This window comes from Bos grunniens, chromosome 12, assembly GCF_055505025.1.
Source record: "Bos grunniens cultivar Pamir isolate PY7600 chromosome 12, Bosgru_T2T1.0, whole genome shotgun sequence".
NCBI classification, from domain to species: domain Eukaryota; kingdom Metazoa; phylum Chordata; class Mammalia; order Artiodactyla; family Bovidae; genus Bos; species Bos grunniens.
The window spans coordinates 11,488,447-11,504,120 of NC_141176.1; the positions used below are offsets into that span (position 1 = coordinate 11,488,447).

At 40.9% G+C, this 15,674-nt stretch overlaps 1 protein-coding gene across 12 annotated transcripts in view; it reads right to left on the minus strand.

Annotated features, from left to right (window-relative positions):
- The window catches only part of ELF1 (E74 like ETS transcription factor 1), a 121,631-nt gene that overhangs the window by 25,564 nt on the left and 80,393 nt on the right, over positions 1-15,674 (minus strand). For all 12 annotated transcript variants that reach the window (XM_086328772.1, XM_086328763.1, XM_086328767.1 and 9 more), the window contains one exon: positions 2,792-2,972. In XM_086328772.1, the coding sequence (XP_086184898.1) occupies positions 2,792-2,972 (181 nt within the window). The remainder of the gene's footprint in view (positions 1-2,791; positions 2,973-15,674) is intronic.

Here is a 15,674-nt window from a genome sequence, read left to right on the forward strand (position 1 = left end):
GCTATTGTGGGTGAACTGGCTGGTGCTGGGTAGGCTGCCAGGACCAGCCTTGCACAGAAGCTGCCAGAGACCCCAGGTGGTCCCAAGGCTAGTGCTGGCTCACAAATGGCCAGAGTCAGGTTCTAGAGTGGGGAGTTGTGGGGCCTGGGGCCCCAGATCTAGGGTTAACCTGCTAGAGGCAGGGCCAGTTCCTGGCACAGCTGGTTGTGGGTCCCAGGTTCTGTGTCCCCTAACTGGTGTTGACCCACTGGTGAATGGGGCTGGATCCCAGAGAAGCTGGGCTGATGGGTCTAAAGGGGTCCATCTCCTTTAATAATTTCACTTCCAGATCCTCAAGACTGGTAAAGAAGAAGAATCGCCACATAGGAGTTCTTAGTCAAATGCTTTTCAAAAATTTTTAACAACACAACCTTGTTTCAAAGGAAATTTTATATAAAACCCCAACATATAAACATATTAAAGTGGTATTTTCACATTGCATATTTCATAGGTTAAAACAGTGTTTATGAACAGGAAAATTTGAAATCAGGATTATAGATGACAGCGGCCACCTAAAGTAAGTCTCACATCCATAAAAGCAGTTTGATCTTTTTATTATTAAAAATTTCAAACAGAATCGAAATTCTGGGACACAGTAAAATGAATTCTCACATACCCATTCTCAGCATCACTTGTTATCAATACATAGTCAATGTTCTTTCATCTCATGCATCCTCCACTTACTGCCCAAGGACCCCCTCCCGACACACTCTGACCTTCAGGATTTTTCTGAAGGAATCTCTGACAGCATATTTTACCTCTAAGTATCTGAGCATATGTATCTGAAAGCTAAAGAGTCCAACACAATGCTATCATCATACCTAAAAATGTTAACAACTTTCTTCATTATCTGAAGTGCTACCTAGGTCTCATAATTACAGCTTATAACCTGTTCTATCCCCTCACCACCAACCCTGCAGCCTCTCAAAAGCGTGGTACTCTCCCCTCCCCCACCCTGGAGTAAGGGGGGCTATAACATCCCTTCATTTCTCATGACCTGACTCAGACAGGCATGGAAGAGTTAAACAGAGGCTTGGGTTGGAAGATAAGAAAGGTAAGAGAGAAGAAACATGAAAACAGAAAATCTGTCAAAATATGGGTTATTTTCTGGATCTAGGCGCTTGTCTGCATCTCATCATCAGCTGTCTTCAAGTCCAAGCCCAGGAGTGAAGCACTGAAAGGAAGAAATGATTCGTTCTCCTAAAGACACAGGATCTGCTTTCCTACTCTCTGTTTCTCCTCTGAGGACCAGTATCTTCCTTGGCCGCTAAAACCAGAAATAAACACTCCTTCAGGGAAGACTCTGGTTCCCAATCCACAGAGAGTGTGGCCTCACCCTAATGCATCAAGAAAGTAGATCAGAACACACTGCAAAAACCCCGTTAGCTACACAACACATCTATATATGCACAGAGGTGGTCACTCTGTTATACAAAACACAAAGATCACAGTCAGCGATGAGTAGAAACCTCTAATTGAAGTAATCTAATTCCCTTATTGATAAGGGAAAGACAAGTCTAGATTCATTAAAAACTTTCACTGAGCTGCTCTGGACAAAGATGTGAATATATGAGAACATGCTTTGCAAAATATAAGAGGACAATACAAAAATTAAGTGTTGCTGGTCAATGTTATCAGTGAGGGTGCAGTCACTTGATGTGTGACATTAGGCAAGTCACTGAACTTCTTTAATTTCAATTTCTTTTTCTGCTGAAAATTAAGTGAGATAACGTACTTTTACAAAGATCTACTATGTTAATATGATATGATAAGAAGTAGACAATGCCAGTTTGGTGGTATTCTTGCCCCAAAATGCATTATCACATTCCATCATGAGAAAACATCACAGAAATAGAACTGAGGGACATTCTACATGTCTGACCAGTACTCCTCAAAAGCGTCAGGGTTATAAGAGACAAGGAAAGACACAGGAACCGTCACAGATTGGGAGTGCCTAGGAGAAAATGACTACCAACTAATCGCAGTGTGAGATTCTAGATAGGCTCCTGGAACAGAAAAAGGACATTAGTGTGAAATGCGTGGAATATAAAGAAAGGCCAGGTTTAGTTGATAATACTGTGAAAAATGTTAATTTCTGGTTTTTAAATTAATAATAAATATTCAAATAACTTTTTACTTCCAAATAGTTTATTTTCTCAAACACCTCCAACATCTCTGGCCAAGATACAGGAAAGTTTAAATGTATAAAAATAAAAATGCATGCACCAGTTTCCAAAACTGATGAAAAAAGTACCACCTCAACACGCACACAGTGAACTCTTTGGTTTGAAATACCCTGCTAGTTCTGACTGAAGAAATCTTCCTGAAACCCCAGCACCTTATCCTTCATTTGGGTCATGGCCTCCTATTCTGCCTTCTGCGGCAGCAATAACAAAAGAGCATTCCTATCTTCTGCCCCACAGGCAACCTCTCATTGTCACCAGGAGTGTAGAGCGAGGCACACACAGTGCTCAGTGAAGGCCTGGTGAACTGAGCTGGTGTGGCTCCTCTCACACACCTCCTCTTTTGTCGCCTTCATCTCCGTCTATATAGGAAAGAAGAGGGGGAGGTGAGCAGGTGCTATGAGCCACAGGCAGACCAGAAGGGAAACGGCACTTCCTTCTCCCTGCAGGGCTCTAGCTTCTGCCACTAATGACGCTACTCAAAACCGAGTCGGGAATGTTCTTCCAGCCCCCAAGTCACAGAGAGAAGCCAACGCCTACGACGACGACGCTGCTCGGGGTGCACAGACCTGTGAGGGTGATGTCGTCCTCATCCTCGTCGATGATCTCCTCCTCAGCGACGTCCAGGGAGCTCTCAGTGATCATGTCGTTGGGCTCCTCCACACAGGCCAGACCTGCATAGCTGTTAAGAATATCAGCACCAGGAACATGCTCCACAATGACGGCAGGGAAAATAGCTGGATCACCAAGCTGGGAAGGCAAGGGGAAAAAAAGATTAACCAAGTTTTGCTTTTGTTAAATACAACCCAAACTGATTTATACTGGACATCAATTTAGTTTTCACATCATCAGCTACTTGTATGTATGTACAATGTAGTATGTACTACAATGTATGTACTAATACATACATTGACAATCCTAGGCTACAGAGAATATACATCTACTATGACCAAATAATTTTGGGTCTTTTTTTTTTAACTTTTTACTTTGGGTTGGGGTACAGTCGATTAACAATGTTGTGACAGCCTCAGGTGAACAGCGAAGGGACTCAGCCATACATACACGTGCATCTGTCCTCCCCCAAAACCCCCTCCCATCCAGGACGCCACATGACACGGAGCAGTTCCCCGTGCTTTACAGTAGGCCCTTGCTGGCTATCCATTTTAAACGCAGTGGAGAACTTCCCGGTGGCTCAGTTGCGCCTGCCATTCCAGGTGACGTGGGTTTGATCCCTGCTCCGGGCAGATTCCACGTGCTGTGGAGCAACTAAGCCCATGCACGGTAACCACGGAGCCCGCGTGATCTACAGGCAGTGCTCTGCAACAAGAGAAGCCACTGCAGCGAGAAGCCCACACGCTGCACCGGAGAGCAGCCCCCACTTGCCACAACCAGAGAAAGTCCCGCACGCAGCAACGAAGATGCAGTGTGGCAAAAAGGAAAAAGAAAGATCCCATGTGTAATAACTAGGACTCAGTGCAGTCAAATACATTTTAAAAATAGATAAATAAATATAGCGAAGTGTACATGTCCATCTCTAACTCCCTAACTATCCAATTTTGGGTCTTAATAGCCAAGTTTTCACCAGGAATTTCTATAAAAGTATGTTTTTAAAGTGAACTAAACTAAAAACAAAAACTAGTATCATGAATAAGAAGTGGCATACGAATAAGTATACAATTAAATAAAACCTCAACCAAAGTTTCTTGGACAGAAAAAGATCTGTGAGCTTAATAAATATTACATCGTCACTTGGCACACAGGCCGTGTTTAACAATTGCTTTTGACTGAAATGGGAAAACTAACTTTCACTTTCTATTCAGTCATAAGATCAGGGAATCTCGTTTCACAGATGAGGAAACTGACCCAGAGAGACTTTTTAATAGCCTACTCAAATATCAGTTAGTCATGAAAAAAAATTCAATGCTAAAATGAAAACCAAATAAAATATGCTTTCTAAGTATTCCATTGTTGTTAGTCGCTAAGTCGTGTCTGACTCTTGCAACTCTATGGACTGTAGCCTGCCAGGCTCCTCTGTCCAAGGGATTTCCCAGGCAAGAATACTGGAGTGGGTTGCCATTTCCTTCTCCAGGGGATCTTCCTGAGTCTCCTGCATTGGCAGGTGAATTCTTTACCACTGAGTCATCAGGGAAATCTCCAATCTAAGTATACATGAATCATAATACTATATAATAAGGGCTGTCTACAAAATAATTATTTCTTAAAGTAAAAAGGCAGACACTTTTTAACTTGTCTCATATTGCTCTCCTTGTCATATGGTAAGAGTATTATTCGTTACACTTCATATTAATGTTTCTCTGCAAATCATCATCTCCTAAGCCACTAATACATATTAAAGTCTATTGATTTAAAAAAATCAATTAGTGATAGACCTCATTAAGTTTCTACCTCTTTTACTTTAAAAATTAAAAAACTTCAGACTTTAAAAAGTTGTAAAAGTAGCACATTCTCTTACAACCTTCATTCATATTCCTCAAACGTTAATACTTAATCACATTTATCATCCTCTTTCTATATTATTCTTTCTATATCTATAGTTTTTGTGATTTATTTAAAAGTGGAAAACATATTGACCCTTTAACCTTAAACACTTAAGCGTATATTTTCTAAATATATGATCATTATCTTATATAAAGATAGCACAATTATCAAAATTGTGCTTTAATTGTGCTTTAATTATCAAAAAGTAACCTTGATACAGCACTATTATTTAATCTATAGAATTTACTTAAATTTCTCCAATTGTCTCACTAATGTCTTAAAAAATTTTTTTTAAATTGGGATCAAGATCATAATTTTCATTTGGTAAATATCATGTTTCTTCATGACAACTTCTCTAATTTAGAACAATTCCTTTCTTCTCCTTTAATCTGGAGCAGTTCTTCAGTTTGTCTTTCATGATCTTGACACGGGAAAAATAAAGGCCATTTGTTTCATAAAATGTCTCCCAATTTGGGTTTGTGTTAGTAACTCAGCAAGAATACCAAAAAAGCAACACTGTGTCCTTTCAAATACATCTTATCAGGAGGTCCAAAATACCAATTAGTCTCACTATGAGTGATATTAACTTTGATCATTTATTTAGTTTGGATGCGGTCTACCAGACTTCTCTACCATTATTACTGTATTTCCTTTTATAATTAGTAAATATCTTATGGGAAGACAGCTCATGTAAATATCCTTTTTCTTAAAATATGTAGGGAGAAAATATTATTTATGACTTCATTATAACTTAAGCATCCTCAATCTTTTAAAATTAATGTTTGTAGCAGTGCACAGAAGTTAAACACTACTGCGAACATAAGAATTTAATCACCCAAATTAAATATATGATATCATAGGTACTAAATACCATCCATGCCTTCAAGAATGCTATGTTCTGAAATTTATAAATAATATTAATACTAAAGCATATTTGGATGGTTTTATTTTCAAATGTTTCTTCCTATTTCAAGAGGAAGTTAGTGAGAAGTAACCAGCTGTCCAAATCCTAAGTTTTGAAATAGAAAGAGGCTCAAACATTACAAAGAAAAACACACACAGGGAGGCACTAGAGGGAGCATCACATAAAGGGCCCCAGGACAGTCACTGCCTTGCACTTCTCTTTGGAGAATGAACTGTCGCACAAGCAACCCAACCCAGCAGGGCCCGTGCTTGTCACAACACTTCTTTTCTTCTCTCCTAAGAGCTCAAGTTAAGCTCCTCATCTAACAAGGCTAAGCCCAGAGTGAGTTAATTTTCATGAATTCATTTTATGCCACAACAACTCTACACATCAGGTAAGGATATGGCTTATTATCTCTATCTATTGGCAAATGAAGAATTAGACTAAGAAATTTACCCAAGGGGGTGTCCCTAGTGGTCCAGGGGTTAAGACTTGAAGCTTTCACGCAGGGGACACAGGTTCAATCCCACACGCCATGCTATGTGGCCAAAAAGTTAAAATATTAAAAAAAAATTTACCCAAGATTAGCACTAAGTCCGGAGAAGGCAATGGCACCCCACTCCAGTACTCTTGCCTGGAAAATCCCATGGACGGAGAAGCCTGGTAGGCTACAGTCCATGCGGTCGCTAAGAGTGGGTACGACCGAGCGACTTCACTTTCACTTTTCACTTTCATGCATTGGAGAAGGAAATGGCAACCCACTCCAGTGTTCTTGCCTGGAGAATCCCAGGGACAGAGGGGCCTAGTGGGCTGCTGTCTATGGGGCGCACAGAGTCAGACACAACTGAAGTGACTTAGCAGCAGCAGCAGCAGCAGCACTAAGTCAGAGACAGAGGCAGATCAATGCAATTCACAAGAGAAGCCCTCAAATGGAAGCAAAGAATTCCTCCCTACCCACATTTATTTGGCTCTTGAAATTTGGAGAGTGAGTATTTAGACTGTGGCTATTAAGAGGGATCGCTCCAAAATTTTTCTGAATCCATACAGTTCCCAAGTTTCAAATAACTAAAGCTGCTTGTTACTACTTTCTACCTCATCCCAGTCTCTTATCCTGGAAGTGGATTGGAGCTGATGGCTCTGTTCTCCAGGTATACAGGTGTTAGGAGACACCCAGTCATGTACTCCTATAACCAATACTGCTTCCCTGGTGGCTCAGATAGTAAAGAATCTGCCTGCAAAGTGGGGAGACCTGGGTTCAATCCCTGAGTTGGGAAGATCTCCTGGAGGAGAGCATGGCAACTCACTCCAGTATTCTTGCCTGGAGAATCCCCATCGACAGAGGAGCCTGGCGGGCTGCAGTCTATGGGGTCGCATTGAGTCGGACGTGACTGAGCGACTAAGCACAGCACAGCAGCGCCCCTCTCCAGAAGCAACCACTGAAGCCAGTATCTTTGTTCTGTAACAGAGGCAGTCTATGCATAGTCAAGTATATTCTAATTTGCTTTAGACAATCATTTCTAGGGCACTTCCAGGTTTTAAGATGTACTTTAAAGGCACGGATATGAAAACTGTCTGTTTACAAACTTACATCAGAAGAGATTACTCATTTTTAATGGGCTAAATGCAGGGGGAGGGGGAGGCAGTCATCTACGCACAGTGGTCACATACCTTCTGGCTTTGCTACTGATATTAGCTAATATTTATTAGCACCAGGCATTTTGCTCACTGCTTCACACGGATTACCACCTTATGTCATCATCACAAAAACCCAATAAGAAAGGCACATCAGATGATTTACCTTATACACGAGAAAATGAAGTCTCAAAGAGAAGGAAAACAGTTCACTGTAAGTGGAAGAATCTTAACCTAAAGTTGACTCCAGAGACCAAGTTCTTTACCTTTTCACTATTACAGCCAGCCTGAAACATGATGCTGTTTTGTTCTGCAACTTTTTTTCCCTTTTACGTATTTACTTAGCTCTGTTTAGAAACACAGAATAGGTGAGGAGCTGTGTTTGGGGCATGACTTTCAGTGTTATCTTTTCCAGGACTTCTCCAATCCAAATCTACTATAAACCACCTTGAGGGCACAGCCAGCTCCTGCCACTCCCAGGGACTTCCCAGGATCACTCCCAACTTGGCCATACCGTCTTCTCCTTCTAGATACTGGCTCGTCTCATGAAAAACACAGGCCACTCTTCTCTAGTCCACTGAGATGTGTATTCACAGTTATTCAACTCTTAATTTCTCCAGGGTGCTGTTAATTCATGTACAATAAATAGACCAACTCTGTGTCTCAGGTAACCAGCCTCAATCTGTATACACAAAATAGATCCAGGAAACCCTTCTCAGGTGACTGGAAAGACACTTCCCCTCTATAACCATAAAGAGAAAGAAAATACATACTCCAGAAAAGCCTGCTGCTGATCTGGGCTCATGGTAAACTCCTGCCTTATAAACTGATTGACTAAACTCACTGACTACTGACTGAGTCATTAGGAACTTTAAAACTTCATAACCACACGTTCTAAAATTCCCTGTAGAGCATTCCTGGGGACTCAGTGGTACAGAATCTGCCTGCCAATGCAGGAGACACAGGTTCAATCCCTGGTCTGAGAGGATCCCACATGCTGCAGAGCAACTAAGCCCCTCGCCGCAACTGCTGCAGCCCAGGTGCCCTGGAGGCTGAGCTCCACTACAAGAGAAGCCCGCACACTGCACCTAGAGAGCACGCCCTGCTCGCGCAACGAGAGAAAAGCCAGAGGAACAATGAAGGCCCGGCACAAACAAAAATAAATTAAAAACAAAAATTGTTTTAAGTAATAAAATCCCTGATAAAGAAGTGGACCCTAATCTCTTGAGTGAAAACAAAGATGGTAAACTTTCAAATACTGAATTTTCCTAGATTTCAATTTTTTTTAAATAAATAAAATATGGGGACTTGTTGTATTAATTTGCTGTAGCTGCTATAACAAAGTACCATAGGCTACATGGCTGAAACAGCAGAAATGTACTCTCTCTCAGTTCCAGAGTCTGCATGGCTGATATCACAGCGATGGCAAGGTCAGTTCCTGAGGGCTGTGAGGGAAGGGTCCAGCCAGGCCTCCCTCTTTGGCTTGTAAACGGCCCTCTTCGTGTTCACACAGTGCTCTCCCTGTACGTGTCTCTGTCCAAGTTTTCTCTTCTTATAAAGGCACTCATCATATTGGATCAGGGGCCCACCCTATTCCAGTATAAACTCATGTTGTATCCACAACAATCCTGTTTCCAAGTAAGGTCACATTCTGGGGGTCAGGGCTTCAGCATTTGAATTTGAGGCGTGGAGAGCAATTCAGACTATAACAAGATTCAAGTTAATTTAGCCTTAAGTCTCTCATTTGACAACTAAGTCCCTTGACCCTAAACAATCTCAGTAGCTTATGACAATGAATGCTAGTTGCTCAGTCATGTCCATGGACTGTACCCAGCCAAGCTCTTCTGTCCATGGAATTCTCCGGGCTAGAATACTGGAGTCGGCTGCCATTTCCTTCTCCAGAGGATATTCTCAACCGAGGGATCAAACCCAGGTCTCCTGCATTACAGGTGGATTCTTTACCATCTTTATGGCAATTAAAAAAAATACATATATATATATATATAGCCATGACATTAAAAGATGCTTGCTTCTTGGAAGAAAAGCTATGACAAACCTAGATAGCATATTAAGAAGCAGAGACATTACTTTGCCAACAAAGGTTCATATAGTCAAACCTATGGTTTTTCCAGTACTCATGTATGACTGTGAGAGCTGGAACATAAAGAAGACTGACCACTGAAGAACTGATGCTTTTGAACTGTGGTGTTGGAGAAGACTCTTGAGAGACCCTTGGACTGCAAGAAGATCAACCCAGTCAATCCTAAAGGAAATCAATCCTGAATATTCGTTGGAAGGACTGATGCTGAAGCTGAAGCTCAAATACTTTGGCCACCTGATGCAAAGAACTAACTCATTTGATAAGACTCTGATGCTGGGAAAGATTGAGGGCAGGAGGAGAAGGGGACGACAGAGGATGAGACGGTTGGATGGCATCACCAACTCAATGGACACGAGTTTGAATGAGCTCCGGGAGACACTCTGGGAGATGGCCAAGGACAGGGAAGCCTGGTGTGCTGCTGTCCATGGGATGGAAAAGAGTCAGACAAGACTGAGCCACTGAACAACAACAAAATAGTAATTTAGGAATAGTAACAGGAATTGTTACAATAGTAACAATAGTAACTTGTTATAACAGTAACAAGTAATTCAGGAATGTTAACAATAGTAACAATCAATAGTAACAATAGTAACATTCAAACATATTCTACATATATCATAAAAATAATATATAAGAATATATATAAAATAATATATAAGAACACATATAATATGTATAAGAATATATAGACAGAATATATATTATATATATACTATATAAGAATATATTATATATTATATAACATTATATGATCTATATAACATATTCTTATATATATAAATGCATTCTTATATAAGAATATATTCATATATATATACACACTTGTTACTATTCCTAAATTAAGATTAGATAGTATCCAAGTTTCTTTACTGAAGACCATCAAAGTTTATCTACCTAGTTTTGCCATATCACTTCAACCAGACTCCTTCCTAAGATTTATTTAAAACAAGAATTTCAGGAAGGCCAGAGCTAATCATAAAATGGCCACATTTCTAATAGTTAGCAATAAGATGTAAACTTCCTTTAAGAAATAAGGGAGTCAACACTTTACTGATGAACACACAAAAATACTACGTTTTATTTGGCTGGCTACTTAAAAAATCTTTTTCTCCAAATCCTCTAAATCAACTTTAAAACCTCTCCTCTTTTAAATAATTATATTAAATAAGCATCTCCTCTTCGGTACCTTTCACTTGAATCAGGGAATCTAAGTAAACTCTATCTGTGGTTATCAACCCTGACTATACACTGAGAAACATCTAAAAATATCAGTACCTTACCCTATATGGGATCAAATATATCAGAATATCTAAGCATATGACCAGCACATGTTATCAAAGCTTCTCAGATGATTCCAGTGAGAATGCAGAGGTCAGAACCACTGCTCCTGAGAATTACAAGATTCTAAACTGCATTCTTGGGACTTCCCCTGGTGGTTAAGACTCTGCCTTGCAATGCAGCGGACAGGGGTTCGATCCCTGGTCAGGGAACTAAGATTCCACACACCACAGGGCAACTGGGCCCAAGCCCAGGTGCAACAACTAAAGAGTCCACACGCTGCAACTGAGACCCAGTGTGCTCACATAAATTTTTTAAAAATTTAAAAATAAACTGCACTGCCTAAATTGAGTCAACTCTTATTATTTGTGCCAATGTCTGATTTCCTAGTAATCCAAAGAGACAAACAGTTATATTATTATGTTATGAGATCTTTTGCTATTTGGCACTTGCTGATTACTTTCCTATTTGCTTTTGAAAGAGAATCAAAACAAATCACAAATGATGGGTGGGAAGAGAGAGGGAAGGCTTCTTAGAGTTGGTAAAGAATTTGCCTATCATGTGGGAGACCTGGATTCAATCCCTGGGTTGGGAAGATCCCCTAGAGAAGGGAAAGGTTACCCACTCCAGTATTCTGGCCTGGAGAATTCCATGGACTGTATGATGCACAGGGTCACAAAAGAGTCCAACAGACTGAGCGATTTCAACTATTTCCATAAACAAACTACAGTAATAAATTGTAGTAGAAATAAAATGACTAATACAACAACAAACAATAGACTGGCTTTTGACTGTTTTGCAACTTTAGTGAAAGTGTTAACAGCTCCAGACAGAAAAATGCAAATACCAGTTTCCGTTTCTATTAATTTCAGGTAAATTTATGACATGTGATGAAAACAAAATTAATAGTTTTTTTAGCAGCAACAATAAAAATCAAACCAAGTGTTAGGAGAGAGACAATTCCCCAAATTTCAACAGTGTCCACTATACAGTGACTATTTGTTGTGGGTGATGATATATGTGGCAATACCATCAAGTTAAAAAAAAGAGAAGATACCAGTCTCTAAGCAGTATGGTACTATTCTGAGAGAGCTTGCTTATTTCCTCGGTATACCACAATCCAAGCCCTAGGCAGATATTTAAGGAACTATGGATCACTATTCCAACTCAATTATTAAGTTTATTCAACAAGTTTTGGGATATAAAAAAGCAAAAGAATTTTCAAAGAACTTGTTTGCCAAGCTTCTACAACAGCAGAGCTCAGTCTTGTCAGAGGCTGTTGTGAAACATCCTGCCAAGATCCCTTATGAAACGGCTTAAAATGAAATATCTATCAAATGCTTTCCTAAATGAAAAGCTGATTAAAAACAGTCTTTAAAAATCTCCCCAATGCAGGGACTTCCCTGGAAGTCTAGAGGTTTAGACTCTGCACTTCCACGGCAGGGGCCACAGGCTCGATCCTGTGTGCGGTGTCAAAAGAAAAGAGATTCCCCAATGAAGACAATCCTTCTCAAAGGTAAGATGCAAAATGAGCACACTTCCAAGTTGCTTGTACCATTTCTTGGGCCTCCAGTTGAGGCAATACCGGGAACAGGCTGGGGGCCCACTACTCCCACAGCCTTCAGTGTCCCCCTGCACTCCGAGGCCACTTCAAAGAACACACAGACTAAGCACAGTGCACTTGCTCCAGAAACCTCTCTTTCAGAGAAATTCCTGTGCCCTCTTTTCCGATCAGAATGCTGTCGAAGCCTCATCCTATGAAGACACCACTTCGAAATGACTTCCTTCACCTTTGATTTAAAAAACAAAAACTCGAGACCTTACTCTATCAGAACAGGATCTGACAATATTTACCATGCAGCAAACGCACCAGAAATACACACAGTGAAAACAGGATGTAACTTTAAGCGCTCAGGCTCTAGAGTCAGAATGACCCTATTTAAGGCCAGACTGTACAGCGTGGCCTGGGTGCTTGAACTCAGGCAAATTATTCAGTCTCTCTAGGGTTTAGTTTTTGTGTCCAACTAAAATAAGAATAAGAATATCTTCAAGCTGTAAAAATTCAATAACATGTAAATATATCACTTATACTGCATGGCATATATTAAGCATTCAATATATCTTCTTGATGATTAAAAATCCTTCAATGTTTGATTTAGATAAAAGCAAGCACTCTTAAAACTTGACTTACCACAAACATATATATATGCACACACATACAAATCAAATCACACTGTACACACTTTAACACTGTTACATGTAAACTGCATCTCAATATAGCTGTTTGTTGTGTGTGTGAGTGGGGGATTGACTTACTGAAATCTTACACTGACAAGCATGGTTTTCGTTTTGTTTTGTAATGTGGCCATGACACTCCACATGTGGGATCTTAGTTCCCTGACCAGGGATCAAACCCAAGCCCTCTGCATTGGAAGCATGGAATCTTAACCACTGGATAGCCAAGGCAGTCCTTTTTGTTTTGCTTGTGGTAAGAATAAGTCCTCTCAGAAAACTAGTGCATGAAATACTATAATCTATGGTTTTTCCAGTGGTCATGTATGGATGTGAGAGTTGGACTGTGAAAAAAGCTGAGAGCCTAAGAATTGATGCTTTTGAACTGTGGTGTTGGAGAAGACTCTTGAGAGTCCCTTGGACTGCAAGGAGATCCAACCAGTCCATTCTGAAGGAGATCAGCCCTGGGATTTCTTTGGAAGGAATGATGCTAAAGCTGAAACTCCAGTACTTTGGCCACTTCATGCGAAGAGTTGACTCATTGGAAAAGAGTCTGATGCTGGGAGGGATTGGGGACAGGAGGAGAAGAGGACGACAGAGGATGAGACGGCTGGATGGCATCACCGACTCGATGGCCGTGAGTCTGAGTGAACTCCGGGAGTTGGTGATAGACAAGGAGGCCTGGCGTGCTGTGATTCATGGGGTCACAAAGAGTCGGACACGACTGAGCGACTGAACTGAACTGAACTGAATGTGGCTATCAGTACCAGCAAATAACATTTAGCTTCAACTAAAAGCAAAAGCTGGATACATATGTGTGTTCATGTTACGCAAATTTATCAAACTGCACACTTACGGTCCGTGTATCCTTGTGTTTATGCTATACTCCAATAAAAAGTTTAAAGAGCAGAGGTTCATATGCTAGGAGAAACAAAACTTGAAAATGTCTTCAACTCAGTATTCTCTAGTTCCCTCAGCTCTGAGCACGGTCCTCCCAGAGAGGTGAAAGGAGTGCAGCTAGGGGGAGGAGACTTGAGACCAGGCCAAACACTGGAGTAACCTTTCTTCATCCCCTCCTACGGAATGCAACAAAATGCAAGAAAACCTTTAGCCACAGCACATCTTGGTGAATACACATGCACAAAATTAGGGTGACTGGGGAACAAAATGAGTCAAAATCATAATCCTTTATACAAGCTCCCATGGTATATTTTTTTTAATTATTCTGGAGGACTTCTCTGGTGATGCAGTGGATAAGAATTCTCCTGCCAATACAGGGTTTGATCTCCTGCCAAACGTGGGTTTGATCCCTGGTCTGGGAAGATCCCACATGCCATGGAGCAACTGAGCCCATGGGCCACAACTAGTGAGCCTGTGCTCTGGAGCCCGTGAAAGCAACTACTCCAGCCCGCGTGCCTTACAGCCTGTGCTTGGTAACAAGAGAAGCCACTGCAATGAGAAGCCCTCGCACTGCAACTAGAGAAAGCCTGCATCCAGCCCAGCACAGCCAAGAATAAAATAAAAAAATACTATTTTAGGGGATAGATTAATATATGAACATATCTGTATTCCAAGAGTATAAAACATCACCATTGCCCTTTCTATATAGTTTCCCATCCCCAATAACTTCCACTGTTACCAATTTCCAAAGTGCATTTTAAATGTTTTCAGGAACTGATGCACATAAAACAAGCCAGGATTGTGCAACTGGTCTCTGGGACTCAGCAATAAGTCCTTGGAAAAGGATTCTTCACAGCCAGATTCTCAGCACACTTTCAAAGTCTGTCATTAAAACAGCTTCATTATCTGCAATTGAAACACTTCTGTTGACTGACTCAAGCTCTCTTTATAGGAACTGAACCCTTCTAGTCTCATTTTAAAAGAAAAGGAAAAGCTGTTTTAGCAACCAGGCAGCAAGTCTTAGGGAGCTGCAGTGCACCACACACTGGTCTAATCCATAAAGTTTTCCTGACTGAAAGTGTAGTGCATAAATCTAGTTTTTAAATTTTTTAATACTTAAATGTACTGGGGGAAAAGCAAAAATCCTACTTATCACAAGTGTAATCCTATAAAAGGCTACCTACTTAATATTCTTCCAGATTCTTTTTTTCCTTCAAGGTTCCTTTTTATCTCTGATATAGGTTACGCCTCTGGACTTTCTCAAGTCAAAGACTCAACTCCAGTGCAGGTGCTGTCACTTTACAGCTGTGTTTCTGGGCAAACATACCCTTCATTCCTCCAGAGATGCCTCTCTACAAAGACGCTCTTTAGTCAGAAAAGGAAAATCAGTTGCCGTACTGTACACAGTGTGTTGTGAGGATCAAAAGAGAAAATGCACACTGCCTACAGAACCTGTAAAGCTAAGAGACAATAAACAGCACTTTATATAGTTAGATGGGCTTCCCTGGCAGCTCAGACAGTAAAGAATCTGCCTGCAATGTGGGAGACCCGGGTTCCATCCCTGAGTCGACAAGATCCCCTGGAGGAGGAAATGGCTTACCACTCCAGTACTCTTGCCTGGAAAATCCCATGGGCAGAGGAGCCTGGCGGGCTACAGTCCATGGGGTCGCAACGAGTTGGACATGACTGAGCGACGAACACTTTCATATGGTTAGACAAACACCCATCTTGAAATTAGCATACTGGTCATGTGTGCATGCATATGTTTTGCCAGGTTAAAAACGAATTAGGGAACTTCTCTCTTTGACTTGAAACTGTTTAAATGATTCACTAAAGTTTAAGATAACTCATGCACCAAAAACTCTTCGGGGCTACCAGTTTTATGCATATGGAGATTGTTCCCTGG